Source organism: Peromyscus maniculatus, chromosome X (genome assembly GCF_049852395.1).
Source record: "Peromyscus maniculatus bairdii isolate BWxNUB_F1_BW_parent chromosome X, HU_Pman_BW_mat_3.1, whole genome shotgun sequence".
Lineage (NCBI taxonomy): Eukaryota > Metazoa > Chordata > Mammalia > Rodentia > Cricetidae > Peromyscus > Peromyscus maniculatus.
In genome coordinates this window covers 33,125,707-33,148,391 of record NC_134875.1, presented here as the reverse complement: position 1 = coordinate 33,148,391, position 22,685 = coordinate 33,125,707, and the positions used below count along the sequence as shown (strand labels likewise).

General features: G+C 38.8%; 1 protein-coding gene across 7 annotated transcripts in view; it reads left to right on the top strand.

Annotated features, from left to right (window-relative positions):
* Gria3 (glutamate ionotropic receptor AMPA type subunit 3) overlaps nucleotides 1-22,685 on the top strand; it is a 284,667-nt gene that overhangs the window by 76,802 nt on the left and 185,180 nt on the right. For all 7 annotated transcript variants that reach the window (XR_013048254.1, XR_013048255.1, XM_006981558.4 and 4 more), the window contains one exon: nucleotides 3,314-3,553. Coding sequence is in view for 5 of the 7 variants with exons in the window: in XM_006981558.4 (XP_006981620.1) it covers nucleotides 3,314-3,553 (240 nt within the window). In the remaining 2 variants the exon portion in view is untranslated. The remainder of the gene's footprint in view (nucleotides 1-3,313; nucleotides 3,554-22,685) is intronic.

Here is a 22,685-nt window from a genome sequence, read left to right as displayed (position 1 = left end):
TAGATTAATAGAAATGGGTTAATTTAAGATATAAGAACTAGATAGCAAGAAGCTTGCCACGACCATACAGTTCATAAGTAATATAAGTCTCTGTGTGTTTACTTGAGTCTGAGCAGCAGCAGACCCAAGCTGGACTGGAGAAAACTCCAGCTACACTAATATTAATATTGGTATGCATATACATATACAGTGTGTGTGTGTGTGTGTGTGTGTGTGTGTGTGTGTGTGTGTGTGTAGGTAAAAATGGAGATTATTCTATGGGTAAGTTCAATGTTACATTCAGTTGTACTCTCTGCAGCCAAGGATGATTGGAAGAATCTATGAGAGGCCCTGCCAAGTTCCCCTGTGTTCCAGCTCCTTTTAGAAGCTGCTACAACTGTCCTCTTGTGCCAGCTCTCCCCACTGACCTTATGCTTTCTGAGACTTCTATTCATGTTCTCTAAACTTATTGTAGTAGGTAGAACAAAAGAAACCCTCTACAAGTGTCAGTATTTGCTGAGACTTTGCTTTACATAAAGACAGTAGAAGATATACTGAGGTTTTCTTAACACGTGTTGATATCCACCATCATGTGTCTGTCTTTAGGACTTGGGAAGAGTTTGTCAGAACAAGTGAAATAGAAGAGACACATACAGCTAAAAAGTTATTAGTTATGTTACAGTTCTTGGATTGAGTGATGAGATTCTGGATGTTTATTATACTCTAAATAAATAAGCAAATTCAATGAAGTATGAAAGCTTCATAAATGACTCCCTAGTCTCAAAATAATAGATATAAGAGGAAAACAACACTTATTTTTCTATTAACCAGAATGTCATCACTATAATTTATTTTCATTTATTTGCCAAAAACAAACTATTCAGAATGGGGTTCTCCATGCTAAAATCATGTTGCATCTCTTCAAAGCATGTTTTATATAGGGCCGCTGGGTCTTCCTTTCATGCTTTCTTGTTGGTATGGAGCTGACAACTATGTTATTCATGAATCATTTTGTTTGAAGGAGCATGATTGCTTGTTCAAGCCTTTTAGTACCATGACCATTAATAGGGGCAGCTTCTTTCTTGAATTATAAGTAAAAGAATGATGCTCAGTTAGTTGAATTTGAATTTCATATAAATCACAAATAAACTTTACTGTATGAATTTGAAACATGCTTATACTAAAACTAATTTATTATGTATATTAAATGCAAATTTAATTGGACATCTATCTTTATTTGCTAAATATAAAAACCCTATCTCATACAAGTGAATACATATTTAATGACACTGTTGGATTTGAGCTGCAAGGACTGTAAGTTTTAGAGTGCTCATTTCTCTACTTAGTAACTGAAGCATTTTTGGTCCCTAAATTAGTAACTAAATAGTAAAGGTATCAATACTTCATGAGATCCATGGATATATTAAATGAGATTATAGTTGTACTCCTAAACACAGTGCCTAGTTAAATTTTATTTATCACTCATTGATTATTATTTTAAATAACTGTTACTATTACTGCTATGTGTTTTTTTCATTAGTATGGCTGTAAGCATTATTATTGGTCAGTATTTGACCAGTATTTGACATCATAAGCCCTCCATTTACATGATTAAACATAGAATGGAATTTTCTTTAGTATTTCCCCTCATGATAACCACAGATCTTTTTGTTTCTAAGTACTCCCTGTGGTCCTCATCCACTAGCTGCCATTCTTTAATTAAAATAAAGAACTTTTCTGTCCATATGTTTTGAGGCCATTTAGAATTCCTCAAATCAAAGGCAGTGGTCTACTATGCTGGAGATGGTGCTAGAGATGGTGGAGTAAATGATAATCTTTGTAATGTCTGCCTCAAGCTAATGACTAATTAGTTGACTCAGTGAGTGACCCTAATCAACAGAGATTTAAATAGCATGTGTGGAAAGCAAGATATTACAGATATCAAGAACTTTATTTCTCATAATGTGAAGATATGATTTAAACTGGTCTCTACTTGCCTAAACTCCTACTTTCAATGTTTCCTTTCCTTATGTTGTTTAATGATGTTACTATTTCTCTTCTCAGGGAGGATCCCAGGCCCTATAATTCTCTTCTCTAACCCACTCATTCCATCACCACTTATCCTTCTGCTTTCCCACTCATCTCAACAACTAATTGGACATATTAATTTGTTTCACCATGATAATGGCTTTAATGATTCTACTTAATCCCTCTCCCAAGCCACAGACTTTTCTAACACCATGAAATGAAAGAAATGAACCTACCACTGGAATCTATGGTTTCATAGCAGATAAGGGAAACCAGGCAGGACCTCTTAAATCACATTGCATTATGCCTGTTATGTCTGCTTCGCATGAATGGAAGGGAGCAGTGGTGCAGATAATCTAAAGATCATTTCCACTTGGTTTGGAAATGCACCACACAGTGTTGTTGTAGCTGATTTGCTTTGCTAATTATGTTCTACTGAAGCTAATATTGAAATTGGTTCACATTTTTTAAGCTCCTCTGGGCTAGAAGAGAGAAGAGGCAGTGGCATGGCCCACTTTGAAATGAAGGAAAACTGACAATGATGAGAGGGCCCTGAAATTTTTCTATGTAGGCTAATGAGTCCACCAGATAAATGGAATAGGATCAAAGTAGAACTTGGCCAATTATACCTGGACAGAATAAGCTGCCAACTGCCTCCTGTGGTTAAGTGGCCACTGAAAGGTCAGTCATTCCCACAGCCTGTCCACAATCTAAAATCCTCTAAATTAGTACTCTACATGAAGGGTCTTTGTCATAATACAACTGTAGTTATAGTACCATATAACAGCAAGAGTAACACCTTTCGAGGTAGACACATAGCAGTTAGTCTGACTCAATCTGCATCCACTGTGCTGACCTAGGAAGATAAGAACTGAAGGGGTGGAAAGACAAGTGTGCCTTTATAGTGGCATGACCACACTTAGGGGCCACTGGGCAACCATTGTGGGAAGATAAGAGCTTGAAGTGCCTTGGAGGTGAGCAGGGAGACTTGTAAGAAGACAATCGTCACTTCCTCCTTTTCTGAGTTTCTTGGCCACTGTAGACACAGATAATATGTAACTATCACCAATAAACATTTCTCTTTCTTAATTATTTTCCTGCAGGGCAACTGGACTATTAAAGGAGTCTACATATTTCTCTAGAGTCTTGGCTTCTTATTTTTGGTTTGTTGTTGTTTGTTTGCTTGCTTGCTTGCTTTTGGACATGGGTAATTTAGAGATTAATTGTGCACTGGCTTTCTAACCTTACAAGCTGCCGCAGGGGACAACTGACCTATTGAAATATATTCCTTTCTTTCTCATTGCAGTCTGCTCCCAGTTCTCCAGAGGGGTGTATGCTATCTTTGGATTCTATGACCAGATGTCAATGAACACCCTGACCTCCTTCTGTGGGGCCCTGCACACATCCTTTGTCACACCTAGCTTTCCCACTGATGCAGATGTACAGTTTGTCATCCAGATGCGCCCAGCCTTGAAGGGGGCCATTTTGAGTCTTCTGGGCTACTACAAGTGGGAGAAGTTTGTATACCTCTATGACACAGAACGAGGTAAGAAGATATATCTAGTTTCCTCTATGGGTATTCATGTGATAGTGATTTTCAAACATCATCACACATGTACCCCTTTCTTCCAGTAGATAAAGTTTAATTCTCCTTTAAATTTGTTTTCAGATTTCAAAATAAATCAAACATGAAAATTAAATCAATGGTAATTTTAGAACCTAATTTTTCAAGGCATATACATATGTCCTCACTAAAAAGTGGCTTCAGACACACCCTTTAATATTATTTTTGTAAAAGAACTCATCCAGATTAACTTTATATATGTAAAATAAAGCATCGGACACTATCAAATAAAGTTTTTGATCCAAAAAATAAACATTTCCACATACTACTATGCGTGTACATGTGTGATCTACTGTGCCACATTGTATATGGAAGCCCAATCTGTAAGGTTTCAGAAAATGAATCTTGTGAGACTATGATGATTGTCCTTCCAAGATATACTAATTAATATGTTGAAATGTACACATTGTAATACAACTAAATGAACCCCCAAATCTAGTTGTTTTTTGGTGTTTTCCTCAATGAAACTGAGGGCCCTTATTATTATGACATTCCATCAATGTTCTTAAATCAGTAATTTGCCTGTAGACTAAATATGGATAGATCTCTCTGGCTCTATGGTTTCAGATTCAGGGAAGGAAGAAACAAATGAAAGGCCTGTCTTCCTGGTCCTCAGGGTAGCTAAAGCAAGAGTATTATTCACGTTCCTCTTATTTAGCTGCAGCGCCAGATAGTATCACGAAACACACAAACTCGTGTTTGCCTAGGAGACATACCAGCAAAGAGGGGTTGAAATTCACTAATCAGGATCAGGATCTTAGAGTTCTAACCCAAGATCTGATATGAGATAGCTTTCTGATCTTGATCAAGTCTCTGGTGCTCTCTTGACCTTGGTCTCCTCACCTAAAGCATGTCTCTCTTTTTTTCTCTAAAACTCTATGAGTCTGTGATTTTTTTTTTGACAGCATACCAGACACAAGAAACTTTGTATCTTGGAACTAATTGTAACTTAGATATTACCAGTGAGTTAATCTAATGATTCTGCAAGCTACTATCTACCCTTGATGGTGTATTCTACCTCCAAGACTGATTCATATAAAATATAGTTCCAATAGGGGTGAGCAAAAAAGCAAAAATATCATTCATGTGACAATTCATGCTATATGAGATTCTGATTGTTTTAGAGATTGTAAAAAGGTAGCATTCCAGAAAAGTGATTTTCCGAGACGACTCCTTAGAGTAAATGGGTCTCTACTGTAGGATTTCCTGAGGGAAGAAAAGAGGAGCAGCACAAGGCCTCAACTCTAAACAAAGAGCTACCAAGTGGTCAGCCCTGAGATCATGTACATACAAATAATGTTACTTGGACTGAGCAGGTTCTGTTTATGTATTTGGGAATATTCTTATGTTATGTGACAAACAATGAAAGAGAAAGAGACCATGAATTTGAGAGACATCAGTGGGTAAGGGTGAATGAGGGGCTCTGGGGGAGAGAAGGGAAGAAGGGAAATAATGTAATTACAGATTCAAAACTAAAAATTATTACATATATTTTAAAAGAACAAGGACAAGGGACAGAGTAAGGAGTTGTGTGTGTTCAGCAGAGCCTTGATTTCCTAGGGTAACAAGATTGTTTAAATGTTTAAAATTTCGAATTCACAATGTACTCTATTTTTAATGTATTTCCTTCCATTCAAAACACTGAGAGTGATTTAGTTAATTTCCATATATTGCATTTAATGCAATATGGAGCATTGTTGTTTTCAGAACTGAAGACTGAAAATCAGCAACTTCTCTCCTGAAACTCTTGTTTTAAATTAGAGATCATTTCTGTTAATGCTATAACTTCATTCATTCCAAAGAAGACGCATTGCATGCATTCTCTCATCAACATCTATAAACAATCTCTGCTCATTAGATCTCTACTGTGAAAAAGAAAGCTTATGCCATCTAAGTCTGCTTCTTATCCTTCCTTTAATCCTTAAACCATCTCATTAAATAGTTTGAGCATTTCTATGGTCTGACAGCCAAAACAAACCTTTCTGATTGATGTAAATCCATGTTTATCTCCTCTTTAGCTATTTACCAGGTGGGACTAATCTATTATGTTTTTGAGAAATACATTGCATAAACCTTAACATTAATGTCCATTTTGGAAAGCCTTCTCAAAACATTGTACCAAAAACTATCCAAAAATCTTAATAACTTTCTATTACCCACATGGGAAAAAAACAGTATGCTTATGCATACTAACAAACTGAAGGACCTAATGTGGAAACAGTCAGTGCAAAAACCTGTAGAAACTAATGAAACACCAGTGTGTGTAAAAATTAGTGAGACGAAAGAGGACGGTTGGGAAGGAGACTACGAAGATAGAGAAGAGCCATATTTTAGTCATGGAGTATGACCAGGAATCGTGGTAAAGAGAGTGGGTTCTACAGGGGGAAGGTATTGCAAGATTCTAAGCTGAGCAGTCAAACGACTTAATTTAAACTTCTATAGTTAATAGAGTGGTAAATGAAGGAAAATCAGTAAAATAAAAACACATTGTGATCATTGTAGTCTTGCAGGTCAGTATGATGACAACTTGAACAAGGCTGGAGGTAGAGAAAAGTATAAGGAGTAAAAATGGTGATGCTATTTACTGAACCAGTTTTGAGGAGCAGGAATTTTGCCTCCCTCCAAACACCCAGAGAACCCTTTTGTCCACACCATTCACTTAGCACTTAACATAATGGCCTCTGCATTGTTACTTCATTTGGTCTGATATAAACTACCCCAACCCCTTATCTCCAATGTAATACTAAACAGCTCTTTAAATAATTCAGTAACATATTTTTCTGGGTTTGTTTAATCTAAAAAAGTTTTTTATGATTAAGAAATTTTTTATTCATTTTCCATACCAAACACAGATCTCCCTCTTCCCTACTCCCACCTCTGCAACCTACCTCCCATCCCCCCATGCCCTCCTACAAGAAGGTAAGGCCTCCCATGGGGAGTCAGCTTCAATGATCATCTATTGGTTCAGTAATAAAATGATGAGGAGATATTATAGCATCAAATAGAATTTTATAATACTTGAAATTATACTAGATGTGGAAGACAAAGAGAGACAGAAGGATCCCTGATAATTACTTTCAAATAAGCTTAATACACAGTGTTGTAACTGTTCTGGTTAGGTCCAGAGATGAATAAGAAGCCAAAGAATGGGTTAAACTTCAGAGGTCATTTGAAATATATGTTGCACAAGCATGGCCACTTTTCTCTGGTGTTACCAAACACTGAATGAATTTGAGGGATACACTGGCTCTGCTTTGATTTCTGTCTGCAGAGGAAAATCTGATTCAGGATTTGCAAGTCACTGCTTCACTTAGTTAATAAAATGTCACCTTGCTTCATTAACACCAAGTTAGAAAATATGCATTTGGTTCTATATACATAAAAGGTCAGTTCTTAGGAAAATTATGAGGTTGACTAAGTATGTCACTTACCCTCTCTATAACCTTTCCTTTTATTGACTTCTCTGTCCCTTGTTTACCTAGTGCTCCTCACTGTATATCTCTATGCCTGCCCTCCCTACTAGGAGCAAAACTACATCTCTGCCTACCCTTCCTCCACACCTTCACAAATCTTCGTGTCCTGTATTTTGTTGCCCTTGATTAATAGTCTGTCTCTGCTAATGACAACACCTCAGCTCACCAATTTATTCATGCCAATTTATATGGTTACTAATGACTTAGTGTATTCAGGAAAAAAAGAAATTTCTATTCAGGCAAGGAACTTCTATAGAAATAGAACCTTAATCCAAAGATGGCTCACTTTTTATTATTATCACTTTTAATTGGCACATAACTAGTTATCCATATTTATGAGAGACAATGTGATATTTTGATGCATGTATACATTGCGTAGTGATCAAAATTGGGGTAATTAGCATATGGGTCACCTCATCTATTTATCATTTCAGTACAGTGAACACACTCACAAAACTCCCTTGTAGTTATTTTTGAAACATACAGAATGCTGTTAACTATATTTATGTTTTGGGGCAACAGAACACTCATTCCTTCTTTCTAATTGTAACTGTTTACCCACTGACTGTTGCTAAAGTTTCTTACAAACTGTATGGCCGTGGCAAGCTTCTTGCTAACTGTGCTTATAGCTTAAATTAGTCCATTTCCATAAATCTATACCTTGCCACGTGGCTGGTGGCTTACCGGCATCTTCACATGCTGCTGGTCATGGCGGCGGCTGCAGCCAGTCCTTCTGCCTTCCTGTCCTTTTATTTCTCCTCTCTGTTAGTCCCGCCTATCCTTCCTGCGTAGCCACAGCCGATCAGGTTTTATTTATTGATCAATCAGAACAACTTGACATACAGACCATCCCCCAGCACAGCCAAGTGCAGACCATCTCAGACACCTGCACTCAGGCCCATGGTCCTAATCATCCTCTATGCGGACCTGCTGGGTAACGCCACAAAGAACCCAAGAAGGGCTCCCACAGGACATACAGAACATCCCACAGCAACTGACCAACCTGTATCCAACTCTTTTCCCTGTCTCTGGTAACCACTAGTCTATTGTCTGCTTGTACAAGTCAACTTTAATCCCGAGCTCTCAGGCTCCAAAAATCCAATTTGGGAGGTTGCTCACATATACACATTCCTATACAGAAGATTCTAAAACCATTCCAAGAAAATGGCCACTTCTTCCAGTTATTACACATATTTTGGAGGGCAAGTGTTCTAAGTAGTAACACAATCTCCTCCACAATAGTGACACATCTGAGAACTGAAGGCACTGAGTACCGGAGGCCTCTTCTTAGCTTCAGTGGGCAGAACACACGAAGATGAAAGAATCTGCCCCAGCTGTGACTGTGGACTTAGATAATGAGATAATAGTCTAGGTGCCCTTTGAGACAACTAGTGTCAACCCTTTTCCCAGCGTTCAATCAACTCCTGCTGTCTCCTGTTCTGAATCTGAAACTCCCTACTCAATTCCCAAGTAACTCTCTGAAAGTCAACAGCCTTTTACGAGACATTGTTATCTTATTTTAAAGGTTGTGGCAGGAACTGGGGAAGCTATAACAATTATTCTGTTGGTCAACATGCAATTATTGAGCTTTCTGTAGCATCAGGTTGCCCTAGCTCACTTGTAAGATTTTAAAGGAGCCGAGTTAGTCTCTGCCTCTGAGGAATTGACAATCCTACTGTGGAAACTGATTTGTTTCATGGCTCCAGGAAAAAAAATTAAAACCAACTGTTGCCATCCCTACTAGTGGTATTTGCATTCATTACAGCATGGGCTTTGGCAAGATAATAAAGGTTCTCAGCCAGCCAAGATGCTGGGGAAGTTTTAGAAGATCCCTGAGGTCTTGAGTAGTAAAGAGATTCCTAAGACAAGGAGAAAGAGGCCTTTCCTCAGAGGATTAGGAATGTTTGCAGTGTGGTTGAATTTGAATTCTCCTGAGATGAGCACCTTTCTGCATGCTGTCATGCACACTATTTACATGGCTTAAGTCTGTAATACTGTTTTGCCAAATAAGGTACATAATCTTTCCTTTCACTGTCTCCTATTCCTTTCTCTCTCTCTCTCTCTCTCTGTTCCCTCCCCCCACCCCACCCCCACCCCTGGAGCTGAGGACCAAACCCAGGGCCTTGCGCTTGTTAGGCAAGTGCAGTGCTCTACACTGAGCTAAATCCCCAACCCCAAATACAAATCTGATTGTTCCATTATGCTTCCTACAGTCTAGATTTTACAGACTGAATCTTTGGAACAATTTTTTTTTTTTTTTTGGTTTTTTGAGACAGGGTTTCTTTGTGTAGTTTTGGTTCCTATTATGGATCTCACTCTGTAGACCAGGCTGGCCTTGAACTCACAGAGATCCACCTGGCTCTGCCTCTTGAGTGCTGAGATTAAAGGCCTGCACCACCACTGCCCCGGCCCTTCCCTCTCTCTCAGCACACACACAACACACACACACACACACACACACACACACACACACACACACACACACAGAGAGAGAGAGAGAGAGAACAAATCAGTAATTCTCATATAATACATGTGAGAGAATGCATGCTAGGCAAGCTTCTACCACTAAGGTCTATGCCTAGATCTCTAAAACTTTTTGTTTAGAAAATGTCACATTAAGTTGCCCAGACTGACTTTGAATTCACTTTGTAGCTCAGATAGACATGCACTCATGCTGGGGTATATCATATTTCAAAAATAAGAGCACCTGCTATTTCTTGACTTTGACAGTGTGTCCAGCATCATGGCCTCCTCCCAGTAACTGTGCATGTGCTGAATAAAGGCTTGTTTACACCACCAAATAAAGGGGGGAGGTGCTGGAGAGATGGCTCAGAGGTTAAGAGCACTGCTTGCTCTTCCAAAGGTATATCATATTTTCAAAATAAGAGCATCTGCCATCTCTTAAGTACTTAATATATACTAGGTCTTGAGTTTATAGATTATCACATTTCATCAGGGTAACATCTATACATCTCTACAGCTGAGGGAACCAAGGGAAAAAATCCTTTCAAATAATGGTTCTTAGAGTTATATACAACATCAAAGTTCCTCCATACTCCACAGACTATGTGCTTTTCTCTGGCTGTCATACTGCTTCCCACTGTCTTAACATTTAAAAGTACCAGTTGCATTTTGCTTCTTGTTTCCTGCAGCAGTTCTTCAAAGGACATGGTACTTCGCTCCTCTCTACTTCAGTTGTATCTGTGTAGATGCAATCCAGTTCTCAATTTACTTCTCACAGCGTGGTGCTCACAAATAAATACAGTATCTTTTGTTGTTGTTATTTTAGTTTTGTTTTTGAGACAGGATTTCTCTGTGTAGCCTGGGATGTCCTGGAACTCACTCTATAGAGCAGGCTGGCCTCAAACTCACCTGTCTCTGCCTCCTGGGTGCTGGGATTAAAGGCACGCACCCACCACCAGTTGGCTTAAATACTATATCTTATGGCACCAGAATATCATGGATCAAGGTAGACAGGAAGAAAAAGACCCAAGTTAAAGAACAGAGGAGTCAAAAAGGTGGGAGCAGAGAAAGGACAAAGTTCTGGATGCAGGCAGAATGCAAGTTTTGAATGCACTGTTGTGATGAGGCCTGGATCTAAAGCAAAGAGAATTCATACACTCATCTCTGTGGCTAAGACAGATTCTAGACCTCAGAAAGACATGAACCTGAAAGTTCATACTGCTAAGGAGCTATGTCTGGTTGTGGCAAAAAGCAAGGAATGACCAATGGTTAGGTGACTATCGAAGGTTGCCTCAATTTTCCAGCCATCCTGTGAGTAGCAGGTGTCTCCATCAAAACAAATCTTGTTTTTTGTTTTGTCTCATCTTTTTCTCATCCACTTCAAGATCTAGTGAAAGGATGCACAAAGGCTCCAATTCTAGTCATGTCCATTTGTCTTCTGGGAAAAGTGAAGGCAAGAGAGTTTTTATTGAAATTCAAGTTCCTTTTTTATATCGGAATAAATTAGGAAGGCCCAGAGAGTACATTAGCCTGTGAGAGACAGATACTAAATTCCCCTGTTTGAGCAGCAGTAATTGGGGTTGACAGGACCTAAGACAGTTGGTAGTTTCTACAGGCTACTTAATCTATTGTGATGAGTCTTCAACTATGAGAGCATCTTGAGAGCCTGTGCAATAATACTAGTGAATGAATATTTGGACTGGATTGTGAATAAAAGACTGTACATATGTCTATAATGAGGGTTTCATTGAAAATGAAAATACTGGAGCTGTCATATTTTTAATACTTCGATTTGCACATCCTTGACTGCTTTGGGGCATAAAAAGAGAAAGTGCCGAGCAATTTGTTGTCAGCTCTTGAAATAAATTATCATTTAAACACTTCCTCTCCACAAAGGTTATTAGCTTAGTAGCTCCTTCATTCCTGGGGTTGGACTATCTGTAGGGGAAGAATAAAAAAAAAATCACAAGACATTAAAGTATCCTTTCAAAAGCTGAATATTAGTTACTGTGGAAATTGTTCTCTTAGTAGCTTAACATATTTTTGCTGTAGCTCTCCAATGCTGCAGATTAGACTGCAGCAACTATTAATAAATACTGTCATATTTTACAGCTGTCATGCAAAGCTGAAAAAAGGCTTCGCTGTGATTAGATCCTGTTTACTGTAATATTTCCAGCTCCGACTCAGAAAGGCAGTTTTCCTATAAAGGTATTTCCATAAGTAGAATATTTTTCCATCAAATGACATGACTAATTTTAATATATCGTTAACTCCTTGGTGGCAGTAAGTTTGAGGTTGAATTGATTTCATAGCCAGAGGTACATTCGTCTCCAAAGACACATTAAACCAAAATGTCAAATTTTTTCTCTTGGGTTGTCCTTCATATGCAGAGATGGTATTCCTGTCACAAGATGTGCATTGAGTATCCCCCTCCCTCTTTAAAGGAGACGTCTACACTATACTACTCACCTTCTTTTGCTCTTCCTTTCCTGTGACCAACTGCATTCTTTACAAAATGGCTAGTCAGGATTAAAAGTAGGAATTCCTTCAATAGACTAGCTAGAAATTGTGCTTCCTTCCCCAGAATGTCATCATTGGAGAATAAGAAATAAATCTTTCATTCCACCACCAGCAGCAGCAGCCTCAGCTGTTTGGAACTGTATTCACATCTTTGGGAAAAGGAAGTGACAGCTGGCAGAGTTGTTTTTTGCTCTGACCTTCCATTGCTTCATTGGGTTCCTTGAGGAATTAACCTTCAATAGCTGAATATCTAATTCTTAATGAATGAATGTTCTTTAGACCATTAGGGGCTAGCTGCAATTTGCTACAATTTCTGGATTTGAGCCTGAGAGGTTCTTGAAAATGAGACAGATTGTGTAGTAATCCTGCAACTGTGGCTTTGAGGTTTGTCTCTTGGAGCCCTGTAGACATCAATTCAAATGGGGGCACAGTATGGGAATTACAGAAGACAATGTATATAAAGTCATTAGCACCAAGCTGAACAGAATAACATGTTCAATGAATTTTAGCTCTTGTGATTTTATTATAGTTTCAAAACTTTCCCCTCGTTGAAGAAATAAGGTTTGGCCCCTTAGGCGATATATAGCAGTACACAGACACATTTTAGTAGTGGGAAGAAGCCAGGAATATTGTTACACATGCTGTAATGTACATGACAGCATCCACTCTTTCAGCATGAAATTATTTGTTACAAAATGTTTGTGATGAGAAGGCAGTACTGAGTCAAAGGACTGGTTGCATGAACTCTTCGAGAGACTGACTGTGAACCAACATAACATTAATTGAGAGTTTCATCGTGCCTACCTTGGTGTTAACAACAGTGTTCAAAATGGAGTAATCTTTGAGTAGGAATAGTTTACATAATGGCAAGAGAGGTGGGTTAAGAGTAAGGCACACGAAACAACAATGGGTATGAAAAAGCATAAGGCAAGAGATATATTGTGTGGTATGGATTTCAAGTTCTAAGGCAGACCAAAGAAGATAGAGTTCCTGATGGGCAGGCTAGAGTCATCAGGGCAGGCTCCATGGAAAAAGGTATGTCTCTGAGCCCACAATGGAACTGCTTCACCTAGCAATGACTTACCTTCATTGTTAATGCCAAGCTGGCCTCTAGAACCAAAACAACATGGCATTCCCATCAACACTCTCCAACGTAAGAGATCAGGACAAGACATACAATTAAAAAAATGAAAAAGGAGCACTGTTCCTTTTGCAAAATGGAAAGCAATTACAGGGCTGTTGAAAATAGGCAGTAAACAAAGAAAGGGAGGGCAATACTGGCAAAATTCCATTTTCTCAACTAATGCTCTAGTAAAAGTGCAATTTGCAGCAAAATCAACAGAGCTCTCTCCCCTTGTCTTGCAGTCAAACACGTTGTTTGGTATCAGCATGGCTACACAGGATGCCTCAACTGAAAAGAATTTACAAAAGCAAGGGAGACAGAGTATGAAGTGCCAATGAGGTTGGGGGGATGAATATGAGCTGCCAAGACAATTGTAGCGGGGAGCATTTACATGGAGCATAGCCTGTCCACTCTGCAAATTCTCTGTGGAGCACCTTAGTTCATGGAAGAAGAGGGACTCAAATAAAGACTACTTTACTTCCCTGTTTTCCTGGATTCATTCCAATCAATAAGTTGCCAGTGTCAGCTGCTGTCCGGCTTTGTCGACTCCACAGACAAGCTGATGAATTCTCTGGTGCTAACTGCCTCAGCGGGCTTTCTCGGCAGTAGAAGAGAGGCTAATTAAGATCATGTCAGGCAAGGAGGCTGACAGGTTATGTTCATGGGCCACACTGAGCTGTTAGAATGTGTTTCAACTTCACTGCAGGCAGGCAGCACTTGGCTAGGCACTGATTTCTGAGTAGGCCTCCAGTTATTTCCATGTGTTCTTGCATTAACAGGCCTCTGTTTTGTTAAGGATTTACATCCTTCTCCTTGGGGTAATTAGGTGCCAGTGTGTTTGCTTTCAATTGCATTACTCTGGCTCTCTTTCATTTGAATTTTTAATATGCTTGTAAACAAAGACAACAATTAATAGTCAGGTCATTTCCCCCTAGTAAATCATGGGTTCATGTGCTGTGTCTCACCGACATACAGCATATAGAGGTGAGCTTAGGACAAATAAAGGAAACTACTTCTCACAGAAGGTAGAAAATGGGAGAAGCATATGGAACTCATTATACCAAGTGGTAGATTAGACCGAAAATATAAATAGCTTCCCCTCCCCCAAATAAAGATAGCTTCATGGATGATAGATCTACAGTGAGTTATTAAGAGAAGGAGAGATATTTGGTGGCTTCTCTGAACTAATGATGTCACAAATTACATAGATTTTTTTGAGGTCATATTTACCTTCTCATAGACATACAGTCACATGGAATACTGGCATTCTGTCCCCTAAGATTTAAGGATTTAAAACATCTAAGAGGTATGAAGGGAAGCTCAGAAATAGATGCAAGTTATCCAGGAACATTCTGTCTCCTTTCATATAATCAGTCTCTAACCACTGTCAAAGGTAAACACAGCTGGACACCCGACAGTTCAGAACAGATTTTTGTCAGTAACATACTATTTCAATAAGGAAAGAGTTCAGCATAAACTGAACTCATCTTCAATTTGTACAAAAGAGAAAAAGTGAGTAAATAGGACCAGCTGAAAAGTTACAAATAACCAGAAAGCTTGGTCCACGGGAAACTCATGCAGTTTTGATAAGTGGTACTCTCTGAAGTCAGGCTCCTACCTTCTGTTAGATGCTGGAATACACAGGCATTATATTTAGATATTGACTGGAACAAACAATAAATTCATTTTTCAGCCTTCAGTTCCTCGATCGGCATTTTAAAATGGGCCATGATCAACCTAGGAATATGACCTTGAGTCTTTAGAGATTATGTCAGAGTTTTGTTCAAGTTCTGCTAGGCCAACCTTAAGATCCCGTCAAGTAGAGGTCACACAGCAGTCTGTCAAGAGGTTAATAAGGACAGAATCTTTGTCACCACACACCAAGAACACCCTGTTATAAGAGGTGAGTGGTCCAGTTAATGGCATTGAAAGAATGGATCATCAAACCAGAACTCTGATTCTAAACCCATCTCTGTCACCAAATAGTTGTGAGCAAACTCAAGTCACCTGGCATTTTTAGCCTCCATTTTCCTCATCTGTAAAATGAGGGATGCAGTCTGTCATCCTGCAATTAAAATTGCCCATCAGTGCACTACTGGGGTTATATAAGTGAATGAAACAGAGTGCCTCTTCAGAATAAGCTCACAGTTTACAAAGACATCCTAGATATGTAAATCAACAAAATCTAGCATGAATGTTAAGTGCTGTAAAATCCTGGGAGCTACTATAGCACTTCCATGTATAATGAAACTAGACCTGCCTTTCAAATGACTACTCTTTTCTTTTTATTTTACAATACCATTCAGTTCTACATATCAGCCACGGATTCCCTTGTTCTCCCTCCTCCTTCCCCCCAGCCCACCCCCCATTCCTACCTCCTCCAGGGCAAAGCCTCCCCCGAGGACTGAGATCGACCTGATAGACTCAGTCCAGGCAGGTCCAGTCCCCTCCTCCCAGATTGAGCCAAGCGTCCCTGCATAAGTCCCAGGTTTCAAACAGCTAACTCATGCAATGAGCACAGGACCCAGTCCCACTGCCTAGATGCCTCCCAAACAGATCAAGCCAATCAACTGTCTCACCTATTCAGAGGGCCTGATCCAGTTGGGGGACCCCTCAGCCTTTGGTTCATAGTTCATGTGTTTCCATTCGTTTGGCTATTTGTCCCTGTGCTTTATCCAACCTTGGTTTCAACAATTCTCGCTCATATAAACCCTCCTCTTTCTTGCTAATTAGACTCCCGGAGCTCCACCTGGGGCCTAGCCGTGGATGTCTGCATCCAGATTCCTCAGTCCTTGGATGGGGTTTATGGCACCACTATCTGGGTGTCTGGCCATCCCATCACCAGAGTAGGTCAGTCCCGGCTGTCTCTCGACCATTGCCAGCAGTCTATTGTGGGGGAAGAATCAAATGACTACTCTTACTGGGAGTTGAATATTCAAATAACTATCTACATCGACTTTTTTAACTAGCCAGGCATTACTCAGGACATCCACAAGTTTCCATTTTGATAATCCCTTAGTGGTCAGCCTTTAGCCTTTCAATGTCCTTTGAGACAGGGAAGAAAAGGAAACAATGCCTAGTTGATAGAATTGGATATCTTATTAGATCTCAAAATTCTTCCAGGTAAATTTCCATACCAGTGAGTACCATAAGGCACTTGTAACATATTTTCTTCTGACCATGTTTGCTGGGTTTCTCAACAGTGGCCTTCCTACCATGCAAAGCCTGTTCTGCCAGCACCCTCCCACATCATCAAACATGCTCCCCTGGTCATTTTCAATCTCTAGGTTTCTTAAGAATGAAAGAAATACCTCTTACTAAAAATTGTATGGCAACTTCTATAATTAAAGGTAAAGAAGCTTTGTTTCTTGAATATTCCCAGTTTCTTTAAAGATTCAAAATGCTTCACTAGGCAGAATTTTACAGAGGCTCTAACCCATTCCCAATTCTGGATCTCTACATTTAATTTCCCCTTGACCGTTTACTTTGATGCCCTATCTAGACTTCTTCTTCTCCAGAAAACCCTTCTGCTCCGTGTACTTTTCCAGAAATCTCATCTTTGAATCTTTTAGATTTATTTTATGTGTATAAGTGTTTTGGCTGCATGTATATATGTGCACTGTGTGTGTGTGTGTGTGTGTGTGTGTGTGTGTGTGTGTGTGTGTGTGTGTGGTGTCTGAGGAGGTCAGAGAGAGTATTAGATCCTTTGGGACTGGAGTTATGGGTGATTGTGAGCCACCCCGTGGGTGTTAGGACTTAAACAGGGTCCTCTTAAAGAATAATAGTGCTCTGAACTACTGAATCATCTTCTACATTCATGAAGCCTCTTTTTTGAACTTTGCCCTATCATCTCTCACATTCCACTACCATAAACTCCTCTATACTAGTACTCTATAATTGTGAATGTTTCAATATGCCACATAGAAGATATTCATTACAGCTTTCAATTTTTTGCATGTAGTGTTTTTCTTTCTGTGATTTAGATCCCTCACTCAGTTTCCCTCCAAACTACACACACACACACACACACACACACACACACACACACACACACGTGCATGCACACGCACACGCACACGTACATGCACACGCACGCCTATCCACATAAAAATCTAGAAAATGTCTTATCCATCAAAGTCCTGCTCAAATGTGTTTCCATAAGCCTAGGTTTCTACCTACTGCCCTCTGCCCTCCTAGTTCTTTGTCTATACCTCTAATACAGCATTAAGTAGAAAATGGTATTATTATTTGTTTACATATTTATCTTCTGAACAATACTGCTAACTTATTGAAGATGAAGTTTCTGTCTTATTCATCTCTGCAAGCATCTCTGTATTAAGCGATAAATAAAACATAGTGACTGATTGTTAGAATTAAGCAAATGAATGAGTGAGTGAAAGAACTTTAGCTGAAAACAAAATGTAGAATCACATAGGCTTTGAAGACATAATGAGGAACATGGACATGTGTTTACTATGCAGTTTTGAGTAGAACATGTTCTCAGATCATGCATTAGATAGTTATCTACTCCTGTGTACTAGCCTAATATGATTTTTGAGTCCTCTTGTGACCCAACCTCTGTACCAAATATACCACTTCCCTAGCCCAACCAAGAAGCAATACAGATATTTGAATGCTAGCAACCTTAGTTAGAGACTCTAGGTAATAGGCAGATTTTCAAGATTCCAAATGGTCCCTGAACCTCAACCAATACAAAGGCCATTAATTATTGAGGACTCTCAAGGGCTAGGATGTAGCTGTTGCACTATTTCATGCAAACCACATGAATTCTCTGAAGATGAGAGTAGAATGACATTAATCTCCACATATCCAACTATAAAACTAAAGAAAGACAATTACTTCAAAATCTCTGTATAGGTAATGCTACAAACACAAAAAATGATGTGAGCCAATATAGTCAGTTCTTGGTTATCCAGGTAAGAAGCAAGCCAGGGCTTGACAATCTAAAGGACATTTATGTCAGAATAAAAGAGTGTCTTATGGAAACAGATCTTCTTTTTTTATTCTAACATAGTTAGGCTTGCCTGAACATAGAAAATAAGGAAGATATTCCAGGGAAAGGTACTTTTAGGATGTTACTTTGATTATAAATTCCCCACAGGAATTAACAGGACTCTATAGGATATAAAATTATGGTCTATGAAACCAGAATTATTAGTTAGGAGAGGTGGAGACAAAAATGAGGTAGTATCAAAAACATCCAAACAGAAAAAAAACAAACAAATGCTGGTCAGTACTATACTTGAAGTCATAAAGATTAGGAGATTCAAATAAGGAGCAAAGAAAATGAACAATAAACATTTATAAGCCTGATATGTTTTGCTAGATTTGATATAAGACATTTTATTCCTTAAGAAACTCAAGTTGCATCAAGTGTGAAATTTCCAGGATTTTACAGCAAAGCACAGACTTACTCCAAAAACACACTTTGTGCTACTGAAATGCTGAGCCGAGGCTCCAAGCTTAGTCAGGTTACCTTCTCTCTTTTGAAGCTCCCAGCAGAAGGATATTCCTGCTAAATATGCCAAGAAAGAATCACTGGTCTCCACTGGGCACAAAACATGGAAGGGAACAGGACAGTGCTATTTATTAAAGCTATCCATTCGTTCAGTTTTTTTTTTTACTCCTTTCAATAACATAAAGATGTCATGATTCATTGACAAACTGGAATTTTTCAAAAGAAAGAACTACAGTTTTATTAAGTGACTTTTTAATCCATCTAGCACAGTACTAAATAGTAACATTAAAATTTTTATTAGACACGTCAAGCTGGAAAGGCTTTGAAAGTTCTTAAGTTTGAGGTCTGGGATTCTAAAAAATGAATCAGTCCCATATTTTGTCATGTTCATGAGTCTTCTAATCTGTAATTCTACTTTAAAAAGCGGTATTCTAAAAAATCTAAAGGCTAGTCCAAGATTTATCACATTAAGTCTTTTCTATCCTGCTTCAATTATTTTATCTGCATATATATATGTATATGCATATATATTATACCCTTTCTCATAGGAATAAAGGAGAATGACACTATGTAAGCTAAAATCAAATGCTGAGTATGACCAGGTCATTTCTTAATGTTAAAACAACAGCTCTGTAGAGTTAATGCAACTTCCCATGTTCTTCATGTATTCACCTGCTCGGGAAATTCAACCAGTTCTACCCATAATTAACAAGTCAATAAGTCAGTGCATCAAATAGGAAAAATCTACAAATGATTATCAGACAAGGCATTCCTACAATAAACATCTTGGGCCATATCATGGCTGCCAAGAAAAGCCACAGGTGCTAGGTTCTATTGCATGTGTGTTTCCTCACTTTCAAAATGGATGACATGATTGTCCTTAACTCATAAGATTGCTATATGTATTACACAGGTAAAAGGTACCTAGAATGGTTCCTGGCACCTGGCTTCTGTAATTGCTAGCCATTGTTACTGAGCTTTTACCAAGGCCACAGGCAAGTGGTGCTTCTTCAACAGAGAAAGAAGATCCTTAGTGCCTGAGCTCCCCTAGACCTGTATCACAGTGCTATGTCGCCATCCTTGCAATGTGCTAATTTTGGCTCTAGTCTATCAGAATCACAACATGTTCCCATGAAGAGAGCTTGGAAACACACAGAAGATGGCAGATATGGCTAAGGGACAATGGATTTAGACATGACATTTGTATAAGTGCAGATGCCATCAGGCCCAAAGGAAGGAAGCCTGTTTTTGGAATTGCTAGACTGATGATCAGGAAGTAGAGCTTGTTTTTTTTTCCTGTTGTCCTGACTTCATAGCCAGCCTTCCATCTGTTCTACATATTACTAAGAGTAAACCCATTGATAAAAAAATAATGTGGTTAGAAAAGCTCAGACCAACGTTTTTTTTTTTTTTTAGGGTTTACTCAGCATGTATTTTAGAGAATAATAAAGCAGAAATGGTATTCTCTTCATTTATATTAACTAGAAATGCCTAAGGTAACTTAACCTGAGCAGATAACTTCTTTAGAAAGTACTGTAGTCAGTGACACCATTCAAAATATACAATACATTCCTTTTTAACTAAGCTGAGAGGGCTCAGTATGTCTTTTCTGACTTATTTTTAAATTCTCTAGACTATAGTACATAATAAACCCTAGAAATTGGAAGTAAAACTCAGTTTGCTATCTTACATTTATTTGGCTTAAGCTGCTGCATATTAGAAATTAGGAGGAATTAAATTAGAATCTAGTTCCAAGTTCCCTTCCAGATTTACCCTTTGCCTACAGACCAAGTCCTTGAGGTTATTGCCAAGCAGTTGGATGGACCCAGACATCTATGTCATCTATGTGTATGAACCTGAGGGGGAGGCTATGATAAGAAATCAAAGAAGTGATATTAGAGAACATGTAAAGTCTGTACTCATTTTATGGAGATCAAGTAATGGATTATTTTGTGGTGTTAAGGGTGAACAGATTAAAAAAAAGATATGTTACTAACTATCCTCATTAAAGGTCGGGAGCCAATATCCTCCAGACTGTAGCTTCTTTCATCACTTGTTCTTGTTTGATTCTATTTCTTTGAGACTTGGTTCTTGCTCTGTAGACCAGCTCACTTCATACTCACATTCCTCCTGCCTCAGCCTCCTGAGTACTACGATTCCAAGTAAGCACCATTATACCTGGCTTTGTCACTTGATCTTAAGGATTGGTTCCACCAAGCAAATGTCCAGAAATCTATAGTACACTAGCCATCTTTTCCAAATTCCAAGACAAGTTGTCTGAAAATAGCTTTGTTTATTTAAGGCAAATCTTAGGATTCAGTTTTCATGGTGGTATTGATCAGCTGTATGAAGTTGAGCTATAACCTCTCTGTGTATTTGTAAAATCCCAATGGCTATAGTATCTACTTCTTTGAGCTGCTACAAAAATTAAATGAGATACTATGAATATGCCTAGCACAGTATCTGATAAAAAGAAATATGCTCAATAAGTGGTAGCTGTTATTGCTGATGATAATTACTAAAGTCCTTCAAAAGCACTGATATTAAACTATAATTACAAAATACAGCAATCACCTTCATAAAAAAAGAAGGAAGATACAAACTTTGGACTGTCACAGAAAATCCTAGGTGTTTTATCACTATATATGTTTTCCCTCAGTTTAACAAAGTATCATAAACGAAATAGTGGGGGAAAATACAAAAATAGAGGCAAAGGCAACATTCTTGACCCCATAATTCCCCATAGCCTCTGATAAACTATCAGGAACTCTATGGATCTGATTTCTATTCCTAGCACCTATCTATTTTTCTCGCTAGGTGTTCCAATATGAAATTAGCAAAGTATTTCCATACACTATTTGCTTTCATGACCTCACCCAATATGTAACTTTGAGATAAAAATGTTTCTTGATGGGAATCTATTGAAATGGAAGAACATTTAGTAATTCTAATTAATATTGTTCAAAATAAAACCTACCATTTTCTACTTCCAGGCATTTTCCCGTGTCTTTTATCATTATTCATACCCAGTGATGAGGAGGGAAGGGCAGGACAGATATATTGTTGGTATGGAGACAAAACAAATCTATATCTCCAAACAGGAGAATGATTTGCCGGAGGTTATACAGCTAATAAAAAATCAAAGCAAGCAGGACTGGAGCCCAAGTTTCCAAACACCCTATCCAGAAATCTTTCTTCTCCATCAGACTGCCGTATACCTTTAAGGCAAGGGGTTATTTTCCTAAGGACCATGAAAGATTCAGGCTTGAGGGGAAAGTCTAAGTGCTAATGAATAACCAGTTCCTCAGACTAATATCTACCCTTGATGGAGCACTTGCTATGTGCCAGGCTCTGCAATAAGCCTCCAAACTGCCTCCTAGCCCTCAATCTTTAGAGCAGTTTTAGCAAAGAGGAATTGCCATGGTTCTTCTTTTACAGATGAGGAAGTAGAGGCGTGGAAAGGTTAAGTGGTTTGCTCTCCCATCATTCTCCTAGGAAGTGATGGAACTAGCAGTGTGCATTCTGTTTCCTCTTCTGTTTAAAATCTTCTTCCCACCACTCCACACTGACAGCCACCTTCAGCTCTCCTATTCACAAGGAAGAGATGGTATTTTTAAAGATGCTTTAGGGCAGAAAGATAAGTGGTACTCTCTCAGTTCCTCATACTGACAAAAGAGAGAGGTACACAAAGAAAGCACATCTTGCCTATTTTGAAAGCCGAGAATTTGCAGCTCTGAAGGGGACACAAATTCCTGTAGAGAGAGGACTTGGGCAAGGGGACATTCTCTCTCGACTCCTCATACCCTGGTCTCTAGTCAGCTGGTCTCAGCCAAACTGAAGAGTGAAATCACATTTGTCAATTTTTAGTTTCGTCCACTACTGAGGTTCCTAGTCACATTCCCACTTACCCACATCCATCATCAGAACTTCCCTGTTTCCTTTATCAAGAACTCTACCAGACAGATGGAGCCACATCCAGGTGCTGGGGCTGAGAAG